The sequence below is a fragment of the Cuculus canorus genome, chromosome 2 (genome assembly GCF_017976375.1).
Source record: "Cuculus canorus isolate bCucCan1 chromosome 2, bCucCan1.pri, whole genome shotgun sequence".
Lineage (NCBI taxonomy): Eukaryota > Metazoa > Chordata > Aves > Cuculiformes > Cuculidae > Cuculus > Cuculus canorus.
Genome location: NC_071402.1, coordinates 42,798,287 through 42,811,345, shown reverse-complemented (window position 1 = coordinate 42,811,345; position 13,059 = coordinate 42,798,287). Strand labels below are relative to the sequence as shown.

Sequence of the window (13,059 nt, the reverse complement as noted above, 5' to 3'; positions counted from 1 at the left end):
CAATTTGATTTTAAACAAGAAAGATGCAACAACTGTGCTTTGGATTCTCACCAAACACTTAAGCTTGATGTGTCACTAGCCAAATTAATTCATTATGCTCCTTGGGTTTACGATATTACACTTCAAAGTATTTTCTCTTCCACTGGGCTATTTTATTACCCTCTCTTCATCCTTACGGAAGGTTTCATTTGTTCATAGTGGTGCACAATGCATTTTCGCTTGCACCATATTCAGCTGAAAAATAAATAACTGAATAAAATTTACCACTTGAAAATGAAATGCTGTAAAAAGCTAAACCCACAAGTTAAAATTTCCCTGTGGAAAATTATTTCAAGTTCATCAAATAAATTGAATTTATTTATTAAATAAGTAACCTCTTAATAAAGTTAAATAATCCCTCGAGATAAAGTTTATTTTCATGTTCTTTATTCCACTGAAACTGCATTGCAGTTTTCCAGTCTTTATATTTACATTATTTGCAACTCTTTCCATAAGTGCCAGTACAAATGTAACTGATGAAAATCCAGAATAGTCATACAAATGTTCCTGAAAGCAAGGTGCATTTCTGAGCAATTTTTTTCTGATGCGCAATAATATATATGTATATATTAACAAAGCTTAATAATAAAAAATATCTTCCATGGCAAGTAAAACTTTACCCTTACAGCTTATTCAGATTTCAGTTACATAGACTTCTGCATTTCAAGTTAGTGCAAATAATGAAAGTAAGAGCCTGAGCAGAATGATGTAAATACAATGGAACAAGAGAAACAGCAAAATTTTCGCAACTCCCTGCATATGTTTATAACATTTAATCAGTATATCATTAGTGCTTTTTTATATACAATGTATTTAAATAATTGGCTTGTCTGAACTACAGGCAACAAATTTACAAATCAAAATAAAATAATGTTTCACACAAATATGGAATGTCTGACAAATATATGAAAATAAAATGCATCTAGTAACAAAACATCATAAATCAAAAAAAGTAAAAGATGTCTTCTCTGTCTTGGAAGATTTCAAGGCACTTTCTTGGCAAATCAGAATTCTCTCCTTAGTAGAAAGTCTGCAAGAGGAAAGGACATGACATTTGATAACCAGTTTCAAAACACAGAGGCAGACAGTATAATTCTGTTTATAAATCAGTTTCATGTGGATTGCACAAATCGCAAGATTAGCTCCAGAATGCTGTGAACATTAATAAGTTTTGCCATGACAAATTCTCAGCATTGATGCTAAGAGATTTAACACGTAGTGGTCCATGTTCCTGCATCTTACAAGGAAGGGTCCCGCGCCTACAGTCGTGCGTTTCTAGACTCTGGGTTTCATCCAATGCTTTACTTCCATTTGCAAGGATCTGCGAGGCAGGACAGGGGTTGTGTAGAGACTACACAATGCCAACCTCTAAAAGCCATAAGGCGAGTAACTGCTACGAAGTGTGTGCCCAACGCAGCAGCCCCGGATCCTGGGAGAGCACCTCAGCACCACCCGGGCTGCGGCGCCGAGCCTCCTCCGGGCCCTTCTCCATGGTCCTGAACTCCCATTACAGCTTCCCTACCAACTCCCATGGGAAGACTGGCTTTCCTTGGCAAAACTTTGATTTCTAAAATGAAAAGTCCACGTCTCCTTTTTGTACCTTACAGGATAGGGAGGGAAATGTTCACATAATAGCACTGCAGCTCTTTTTCATGAGGAAAATGCAGCCTATTTTAGTACACGCAGGAGAAATGCTTAAAAATAGTTCTCGATCCTTCAAGTGGGAGAGCCTCCTTCAAGGCAACTGACAGTCTTCAAGACTGTCTCAGATGTTAAATCAAAGGCAATTACCCTTTCAGGAAACCATGACATTGTCCTCTCTAAGTTAGAGTGAGGTTGGTGAGGAGAACAGATCCTCTGTGCTAAAAGACAAAGTAGAACTAATCAAAGAATCATGCTAAAAATGCAGTATTACTAAGGGATGAACACCTATAACTCCTGTGCTGCCCTGTATATAGGGAGGGAAGACAGCAACTTCTGCCCCCTTCACTCTTCTCAGGAAAATTTTACCATTCCGAGAAGATATTGGATATGAGTAAACATGAAGACCTAAGCCTGTCTCACCTCTAGTGGAAACCAGAAACTCCACATACTTGGTGAAGGAATAGGGTGAGGGAGCACAGTGGCAGCTGGGAAACACCCAGATCACAGCTCTATTTTCTCCTATAAAGTCTTCTCCTTTTTTAAGAAAGTAGAGAGAAAGTCAGCCTAGATGCTGTAAGTGAACACAGTGCACATGAGCTTCTAACGTTGCATACCATTTAAACCCTTCATTCCCCATATGTCATCTCTTTGAGTGCATTTTTGGCAGGTAAATTAGAATACCTGGATTTGCAAATCATAGAAAATTTTGATCCTTTTGTATTTTAAAGATGGAAAAAGGATGAAAGAGATGCATTGCACTCTATTTGCTTGCACCCTATTCAGCTGAAAAACAAATAACTGAATAAAATTTATCACCATTGTGCATACGGAGGCAGATCTTTGACTCATCCTCTTGAAAGAAAAAGTACTGAAACACCCAGAAATCTTTCAGGAAGTTCTGAGCCATGAACCCAGAAGTGTAAAAGGATACAGATGAAAGAAAGGCACACACTAAATAGGTGAAAGTGCAGAAAATGAGAGTGTGCTGGAATGTTTTAGAAAGGTAAGATTTCAAAAAGAACACTAATAAATAAACAGGAATGTAGTCATTTACGCACCTCAAAACAAACAAACAAACAAACAAAAAGATTCCTGCCCTTAGTCATGAAAAGGAGATTCTGGCAAAGTAATGAGATCTCTGATATATTCAAGACCATCTGCAAAATCTGGAAGGATAGAGGCCCTACAGTGTGAAAATAGAAAAGAAGGGAAGGGGAGGGGAGGAAAAAGGAAGAAGAGCACTGAAATACCGTTGTGTTCTGCAGCAGTTTCTCACAGTCCCCAAAATGAATCCCACCTCCACTTGGAAACCAAATCAGCCTACACTGACTCATATCCTACTCTTCCTTTCTTACTCTTGATTAGTATGAAATGAAGTCTTGATGCAGGAAGAAGTGACATACACATCTCCTCCAAACTCCAAGCTTGCAGTATTTTTCAAGAGGAGGCGGTGAAAGGAAATCGTCTTTGAAAAAATTTAAATAAATTAAATTCACTGATTTTATGTATTCTGTTGGTCAATAATAACCAGTGCAAGTTTTTCAAATTACAGTTGGAAATGTAACCATCTTATTGATGTTCAAACAACTGAAGAAACTGGCTCACTTGAAGATGTTCTTATCACCAATGACAACACTGTTTAATTAACATATTTAACATGCTATTCATGAAACAGAACTAACTGGTTCCTTCCACAGCCTGTAACTTGAAGCCTTTATGTTTGTCACATCTTTATGTTCAGTTTACTTCCATCAACATGAAGCAGTATTAACTTCAGAGAAATTTTCAGGAGACAATCTGGGAATCAAAAGTGGTCCCAAAGATTAATAAAGTGACAGAGTACCTATGAAGACTGCATTGGCAGACCTGGTAGGACCAAGACATTCTGCTTCTTACATGAATTAACAATGAAGTCCTCTTCTGAGAGGCCTGAAAAAAATGTGTTGATGAAGTTCTCATGCATTCTTCTTTCACCAACCAGACTCCTTAAAATTTTGAACAGTAAGAGGTTGCCCAGTGCATAATTATGGACTATGGTGCCACAAGTAACTCGTAGGAATTACAGTTGGGCCTTATCAGAGATTCCTGTGCTCCAGTCAGTCCATACAGCAATGTCAGAGCTGCACGTTGATGCACTCTGTTAACATTTCTGTATGCATTTCTGATGAGAAGGTACAAGTGTGAAGTAAATCAGTAGATCATTCAACAAAGAAAATGAGTGGGAAAAATGATACTTACATAGCAAACATCCTAGGACTGTGTACACAAAGGGCTCATTGCTAATCTTGTTAGCAACCTTGCACACCTTTTATAATCTATAAAACAAAATTGCCACAGCAATAATGAATGTCAGTAGCCAGATACTCTCAAAAACCTGCATACAATAGAACATAGAATTTGTACTGGACTTTCAGACACTCTACACAGGAAAACCATTCTCTGATGGAAATTCATGAAATCATGTGTGCAAGATGTAAAATTAAATTGGACCTTATCCTAGCCAGGGCTTTAGAGGAAGTGTGAGTAATGGCAGAAACTAATTTTCTACCAGATACTTTCCTCCTAAGATGCAGAAGACCAAGTTCAACTCCCAACTTTACTTGAAGGAATCTAATTCATTAACTGGGAGGCTAGTCTAAGTAGCAGACTATGAGGTAGTTTAAGGTCACGGTCTTTCAAACTTTTTATTGTTCCACTTAGTATTAACATTGATGAAATCCATATTTTCCATGTCTAAGGACACCTCCTAATCATCACACTAGAGATACTAGTGTCTTACATGCTACCTCTCACTCCAGTGTCCTCGGTTCAAACAACCACTTGGTTCAAGTGGCCTCTGAGCCATTGCCATCCTTTCTGATGGAAGGATCTAGGTATTTGGCAACAAGAAATACTTAGATGCAATTTTCTTCTCCTTCTCGTTAAGTACTTTAATAAAACTTAACGGAAATTGTGCCAAAGAGCAAAAGACTGAATGCTAACCTTGGTTCAGTTTTTCAGGAAATGTTTGTATGGAACATAACCATGTTAGCAGGAGAGAAAATAACTCATCCTCAGACATCCTATGGTGGCTAATGTTCCCTGAAAGAAAATATCAAACCCTTCAAAGGACATAGGTAAAGGTCCTGGCTATGATCACCCTTGAAAGCTATTTTAAACCCTGAGTGCTGGCTAAGGTGGAGACAGTTTTGAGGATTTAGCTCTTTTTTTTTAGATTAGCAGATCATTTTAGGTGGAATGAAACTCATTGTCCGGTTCAGGGTTGGTTGACGTAAAGAGGAAAAAAAATGGCTTGGGTTTTAATCATGTTTTTTATTTAATATTTTGTTTTGATAGTTGAACTTAAAAATCAGTTATTCACACAGTCCTAACCATAATTTTGTTTGTACATTTAGAGAAAGCCTATTCAATTAGAAGAGAAATATTATGATTCTGTTTCTTAATAAATAATGTGAAGCACTCAGGCAATACAGGGGAGTAATAATAATATTAATAGTAATATACTATTTATATACTCTGGATCCTTGTATCAAGGTATGCAATATGCAATGTGCATGGCATTTTTGTTATGCAGCATATAATAGATACATGTCTAGCCTATCATATGCCCTCTTACTAAGCTACATTTCTGTCTTTTGAGGATCAGCCATGGATTTCTATATCCAAGCTTCAGTGTAAGGGTAGGTGGAGATGAGAGCTGCTCCAGCCCCTTTCAAAAGCCAGATCCTCTGAGGCGCTGAGCTTTGGTGAGAAAGCCGCTCATAAAAAGTGCTTACCACCTTCCTAAGCGATGTAGACAAGAAATATCATTGTTTTTTCATGTTAAATCCTGAAAACTTTCCAAAGCAACTTGGTCCATAGTTTGTGCTTACACATCACTAATGAGATTTCCCTTTTCTAATGAAATGTTATTGCTTATTTTCCACTTGCTTTATTTGAATCATTCACTGCAAAAGAGAATGAAGTAACTTCTCCTAAGGGATTTCCATTTTGTATGGGTGGTTTTTTTGGTTGTTGTCTTTGTTTGTTTTATCCATTTAATAACATCTCAGGATAGTTTTATTTTTCAATCTGCCTGACAAAACTACATTCAGTCTGTGCTAAAACAAAACCTCTGTGGACCTCTACCTGGAATACTGTTTGATAAGATCTGCCTGTTTCAATAACAGAAATGATGAATTAATTGATTTTATGCTCTTTAACAATAAGCATATAATAGAAAATTATCATCACAAACAGAAATATACTAAAAAACCAAAGATATAACCATATAATGAGCGTTAAGAGACAGTAGATAAAGTTTCAGATTTTATGTTGCACAAGTAAAGGCATAGGGAGCAGTAAGGAGAACATGGCTTTGTATCTGCCCACTGCATAGGCATTAACAACTGTTTTATTAGAATGTAGTTCTCATTTCATGTATCTTAGCCTTACTTTGAAGGAATTCCATTATACATAGCTGACTGCAAGTGCGTTAATATATATTTTTTTTGTATATTAGAGTACCTTGGGTACATTTTGCAGTATAGTGCTCAAGCAAAGAGCAACAGTTACAAAAGGACCAGCACATCAGACATTTAGTAGGAAAAGCAGGGTGCTTTAAACAAACATCACAGCTAGCATTATACAGTACTTTAATTACTACTTACAGGCTGGTGTTGAGCAATCCCTTGTGTTGTGATACAGTCGATGAAAATGCTTGCTACACTCTGATGAAAATGTGACTGGCCCTATTTGAAAGTAAGCAGGAGTTAACCATGTGCTTTCAATGTCACTGCTTTGCAGCTTCGACGAATGATAACAACACAGATTTAAGTTCAACTTTCTTTTTATAAAACTATATTTAGTCTTTCACTACACCTTAAATAATTATGATGCAACCCAAGTATAACAATGCTTCTGAAATAATAGAAAGAAATACTATCGCTATGCTATTATGCTCATGATCTGAATAATAGAAAAATGGCCCTTGGAAATGATGGACTGACTTAGCCTTGAAATTCCAGCAATTCAAATTTAACAGTAAAATTTCTTATACGGTGAAAAACAGAATGGTGCAACTACAACAGAATTCAGTTTGCTCAGCATCAGTAGTCATACGTAGAAGGAATAATGTAGATGGAATGTGGATATTATTTCTAAAGATAAATAAAAACAACACTTTAAGCAAATATGAGTTTCTTAAGTCTTGGAAAGATAAAATAGTTTCAGCACTAATGCTTCTAATCTGCACATAGATGGTTTACAACCTTCTTAATCTATGGCATGGGTGGTAAGGAAAAAAATGCATCTGAATAGCATCTAGAAACCTGATCTCCTTTTAAAGTAGTCTTAACAAGAAAGGGTGCAGGTGTGCAGAGGGCAGCATGCATTTCAGCATTTGGGTGAAGCAAATCCCTGCATGCCCAGAGTGCAGCGTACTGTCTTTGCTGTTGGAGCCTCTGCTCCCTTCTCTGGATCCACAGTGTCATCTACCTGCTTTAACATTTGATAAGATAAATAGCTACTGGTCTCCAAAACATGACTCAAAGGTAACAAGCTGCAGAAGAGCCCTTTCATAATTGCTGATGGCTCCAGTAATGTATTACTGATGACATCCAAATGAAAAGGAGAGCAAAAATGTAATATCTGCATCATGTAACCTGCTTAGCAATGCTACCACTGACAGCTGGGGATGAGTCTCCTGTGATTTGGACAGAAAACACTGACGTAAATTGATACTAACTGAACAAGACTAAATTTAACCTGCATCCTCTAAATTCGGCACAGAGAGGAACCCTGAATAACAATAGCTAGTTTCAAGCAACGCTAGAAAAAGATCCAGATGAAGCACACTGCCTTGATTAACTTTCCTGTCACAGGAAGACAGCAAGCATTTCTGGGAAAAAAAAAAAATTATTTCACACCTGCCTGGACAGTGGAGCCAAACTACCACAAGTTTGAGAGAAGATTCCTCTCTATGACAATGAACTGACTTAAACATTAGATACACTTTACAGTAATATGTAGAATTTTTGAGATTTTTCAGCCACAAATAAAAGTTGCAATAAACCAAGCAAGCAGCCTTTGCAACTATGAACTGGAAGTCTGTTGCCATCATTTATCTGAGTAATTAGGCTCAAGAGAAAGTATGCAATTTGAAATTATCTGAGATATATGGAGATAACATCAGATTTTGTCACTAAATAAATTCCACGTCCCTTCAAGTAATATACAGTTTTCTAGCTCTCTTCCTTGCCATCAAAAATAGGCCATTAATTTTATTTGTGCCTTACATAGCACTCTTTGTCAGCCAGCTTTCCAAGCTGAATTGATAGATAGCTTTATGACTCACAAGATTATGATTTTTCCTATAATTGAGGACTATTAGAAACAGTTCTTATTTGGCTTTAAAATGTATCTACTATTTTTGGCATACTAGAAGTGTACAATAATTTTCTTAACCCTGAAACTGCACAGATAATTGACTGTAAAGATAATGTTGAATTCCTCCTCTCTCTTCTTTTTCACAACTTCATTAGTTTAGAATGTTCTAATTCTTGAACTGGGAAGGACTACATCAGAAAAAGTTTATTTAACTAAATTTGATTGGAAAAGGACTGCAATTTGAACAGAATTGAGAAAAAGCAAAGTTAGGCTGTAATTGAAACTGCCTGTGGATTACAGGGTCTAAAGTTGTGAAAAAGAAAAAAAAAAGGCAGAAAGAAACATAACTGAATATCTTAGGAGCATAATTAAAAAAATAATAATTAAAAAAAAAGAGATGTAGGCAGGAATTCTGAGCCAACAAAGAAATAAACTTCAAGAATTTTGGAATGAACCTGCTTTCCTTATTCATTCCAGCTAACATTAGTCAAATAATTCCAGCAATTATGATGGCAAATACTCACGCAGAAAAGGACTATTATTTTAATAAATGGCTTCAGAAATAGGCTGTTGAGTATTTTTTGCTCTTTTTCTTTACTATGATTTAGTATTCTCAAAATATGTTCTGTAAAACTCAGTTGTTTTCCACTGTTGTTTCTGAGTAATGAAAAATGTTGTGTATTTGTTATTTATCTTCCCTTTTTTCTTATGTTGAGGTTTTTATGGCAGCTGAGCAGTTTCCAAAGTTAAAATGAAAAGAAATTTGATTAATTATTAATATAAATGTATCTTCTCTGTCACTCTCGGGAGAGTAATTTCCCGGATTCCTGTGTTACATACAGTTGCATACTTGGAATCTATGTTCTTTTCATTTGTTTCTCATATGTACTGACAATGGTAAGGTTCATAATTATTTCTGTTTACTGTAAGAGTGAAGGGCCAGCTGGGTGTGGCATGTTTCCTGTAGGTACTGTTAGGCTGCAGTTAGCAGTTGGCAGAAAGATCCCTACTGTTGTTCTTATCCTAAAGGTTTGAGGACACCTCCCCCATGCAAAAGAGACAACAAGTTGTTTCCTTTCTTGGCAAGGACTGTCTGAAATTTCCAACAAAGAGGAAATGCATTATTATTTCCAATTATCTTTTTTTATGCTCCAAGTGCCAGCTATTTCTTTAGTTCTTAGTTTCACTAATCCCAAGAGTATCTAAAATCACCAACAAACTTGCAGTGTCATACTCTGAGTCCTTCATTTTTTCTGAGTTACAGAACAATTGGAACTGGAGATCAAAGAATCAGTGCAAGCATCTTGCTGTTGGCAACTCTTTTTGCTTATATTCAGAGGGTACAAATGTTTTTCCCATTAGTTACAAGATAAGAGTCCCAAAGGCAAGTGCATTATACAACTCCTTCTCAGTTTTGAAGTACAAGCAAGTACTTGACTGTAACCATATTAAACTTCCATATTTGCAACAGCACATTATTATTATGATTCATTTACAATGTTTAATCTTTCCTTTCTCTACTGATTTGCCTTGCTAGAAGACTAATCCACACGTATACACAAGGAGACAGAAGGCAAAATATTTTTTCTGATACAGTGAAAACTTACATGGTCATATAGGTCTATATCTGAAAGACATGTGCAGTCCAATTAGAAGTTTTAAAATCAGTGAATTTGAAAATAAATATAGCAAGCAAAAATACCATAATAAAAATTAAACGATGTTTTAAATAATGTCTTGATTTACCATGTTTTGAAAGTTATTTTAGCCTAGAATATTCAGAGGCTCAAACCTCAACATAATTAGAGCTCTTTAAAAATGCCTAGTCCTAAACAATGCAAATTTAATTTCACAAATGTTAAACTTGGTGCGGGACCTCAAAACAGCTAATGGTATGACACTTGTGGCTACTTAGAATACGCATTTGTAGGACAACTAAAAGCAACTAGCTGCCTTACCTGTAAAATGTTTTATGAACTTGTCTTTTAGACTGGAATCTCTTGGAAAAATTTCTGAGGAAAGAAGAAAAAAAGATGTATCTATGTAGTACGTGAATTATGATAAAAGCTCTGAAAACATAATATGTCACGACATCTGCTGCAAAGATAAACATAGCATCCCAAGTGAAGTATGAAATTAATTTTCATAGCAGGGTGTGTGTGGGTATATATGCGCGTGAGTAAAGAACACTGTGAAAAGTTTCAAGTAATCCACAAATGAATACCAAACGGTCATCCTACAACACACACTGTCAAGTTTTCTGTCAATCATTTCTGCTCATCTTAGGTCTGAGTTGAGCTAAATTTTTTAAAATATTTATATAAAAAGTATATATATATGTTATCATGTTATGACAAGTATTTGAGTGCTTGAAAAAAATATGTAAAATACTTAGATAAATACAAATCAAATACATATTCTGGGTTTTGAAATAACAGGTATCTGAAGGGAAAAGTCTCCTACAGATCATCTAAGATGGATATGGGCCACTCATATTTTCATTTCATATTATTAGTACACAAAATAATACTCCTCTCCTGTGAAAACTGCTGTGAATTTTAAAATATTCCTTTTATGTATATGGTATTGTTTCAAAAAATTATATGAGGTATTATAAGTCTGAGAACAGCCAAAGGAATCATGCAGGAGAGAAATTAGAGCTAACAAAAAGACTCTTCTCATTAGTTTGTTGGAATTTTTTTCAATTGGACGCTGCCTCTAGCTTACAGCAGAAACTTTTTATGCAAGTGAATATTCTTAGAACTAGTACATTTCCCCTCAGTCATAAATTTTCCACTAAAAAAACTGTATTAGAAAAATCTTTAGTAAGTGTAGTTACTATTGCAGACAGTAACTGAATATAACAACTGCAGGTTATGTTGAATTCCAAAGAAATACATTTCTTAGCATTAATACAGTGAGTATGATTAACTCTCAGCATTAGCACCAGAGACTAAACATTAAAAATATTTCCTTATCACTTACATCATTTTAAATCTTCATATTAGTCTACATTTTTTAAAAATTTTCTGGCTCTATGAAGATTTATCTCAGAAGAGAGCAAGTTTCCATTCTTTCTAAAGGAAAATATTAATTATATTCCGAAATAAATTCTTACCTCTGGCTTTAGGCAGTTTCTCAGAGGTCACATGATTGTATTTTATGCTGGGATTTTAAGTCGAAATGTCCAAGTCTTAATGCCACTCAGCAAGGTCAAGGGGCCTAATTTACTTAGGATTCCTTGAAAATCTCAGTTTAACTAACTTATTTCTTTATTGCAAATGAAATATCAGCCCTTCTCCATTAAACTTAGAATTTTATTGACATGAAATGTCAGGTAGTTTAAAATTACACAGAATAAAGCACATGAGAAGCCAAAATAGTGAAACAATCAGTGTGATTTTTTGGATGAAATGCCTTGAGTGGACCAGTACTGATGATGAATAACCAAAGCCTGGTGAAGGCTTGGCCAAGAACAAACCATTCTTGCTCTGGCAAAGAACATTTAGACTCCGGTCCTTTCAAAGCCTATAGAATTTCCTAGGGGAACAGTAACTGGTTTGGGCTATGAAATTCTTTAAGAAAAGTCCATAATACAGTACATTGCCAAAACTATGTCACTTAATGAACAGAAGGTAAAACAGAATAAAGGATTTGATGCTCAGGCAAGGAGCTAGGCATTGTAAGCTTAAAATCGCAGCTGTAGTTGTGTTGATAAGTCTGAGAAGGAATGCTGCAGGGTCTGCTTCCCACAAGTAACTACATCAGCCCAATGTTCACACCAGCCCAGCTATGCCTGTCTCAATAGGGAAAATTAGGTCAGTTGTTTGTTGGAAAGTGCCTGACTGATTTTGACTGCATGCCTGCTCCTCTCCTGCTGCAGCTGCCATCCCTCCAGGCGGTATTCAGCTACTCAACATGTGCCCACGTCTCAGCTTTCTTCAAGTGTTCATTTTCTTAATAGTACAATGCATTTGCTTGGTGAAATATAATCAGTGAACCCCTAGCCCTCCACAAAGACAGCCTAAGCTCATTCACATGGGCAGCACAGGTTACTGGAACACTTCTGTCCACTGGCTCTAATGACAGGGGCAACTCCATCTGAACTAGGAATTGCCCAACACAAACACAGGAGTTTTCTTCTATCTTCCACCAGCATATCCAAGCCCTCCTACCTGTACACAACTGAAAGGCTGAGGTCTCAAAGGGCTTAGTACTTTCAATCAAATTCCCAATCTTGTCACACTGCAGCCAGAAGCAGGATCCCAAGTCCATACAAGATGCTTTTATAAGGCCACGAAAAATCATCATGAAAAAAAACCTACACTAGCTTTTTCTAGCTTCTAGCAAGCTCTTAGTTGCTCCAGTCATATTTCATAGAATCACAGAATCATAGAATCACCAGGTTGGAAAGGATCCACTGGATCATCGAGTCCAACCATTCATGTCATTCCTATCACCTATTAAGATAGAAAGCTTAATATACATTCTCACAATGCACACACACCCTTACAATGGAGGTGAAATTCCTTTGACATATTAATTCCACAAAGGAAAAGCAGAAACACAAATATTATAAGATAGGTTGGCAAAGCATTACTAAAAACAAAACACTTGAAAGTCAGCCTGGGCAAAACCACAAAAGAAACAGCTAAATGAAAGGATAAGATGTTTTGAGTATGAAACCCACATGGAACTGGGAATATGAGTGGAGAGAGTTTATTCAATCCATTCTTACCTCAAGACCGTGCTACACAAACTAGTAAAATACAGCCAGTATATATCCCATGGCATAGAGTAACTGATTGGTTTTAATCACCTGGGATAATATCCAGACTGGAGCATTATTGTGCCGAGGCTTAAAAAATCTGCACTGCTCACCAGAGAAACTACACCTGAGTTAAAAGGCCCTTGTGCTATTGACCTTGGGTTCATCCTGGCTATAATCTCTCTCAGTTTATAATCATAAATAATCTTAGTTCAAGGATTACTTTCTTATTTTCATTAGGA

General features: G+C 36.2%; 1 protein-coding gene across 1 annotated transcript in view; it reads right to left on the bottom strand.

The window, feature by feature from the left end:
* Positions 1–459: 459 nt before the first annotated feature.
* Positions 460–13,059, bottom strand: part of ALKAL1 (ALK and LTK ligand 1) — a 35,394-nt gene continuing 22,794 nt past the window's right edge. Inside the window, exons 3-6 of the mRNA XM_054059380.1 lie at positions 10,008–10,061; positions 6,333–6,413; positions 3,922–3,998; positions 460–1,069 (exon numbers count right to left, since the gene is read on the bottom strand). Coding sequence (XP_053915355.1) covers positions 3,934–3,998; positions 6,333–6,413; positions 10,008–10,061 — 200 coding nt within the window. The 3' untranslated portion in view covers positions 460–1,069; positions 3,922–3,933. The remainder of the gene's footprint in view (positions 1,070–3,921; positions 3,999–6,332; positions 6,414–10,007; positions 10,062–13,059) is intronic.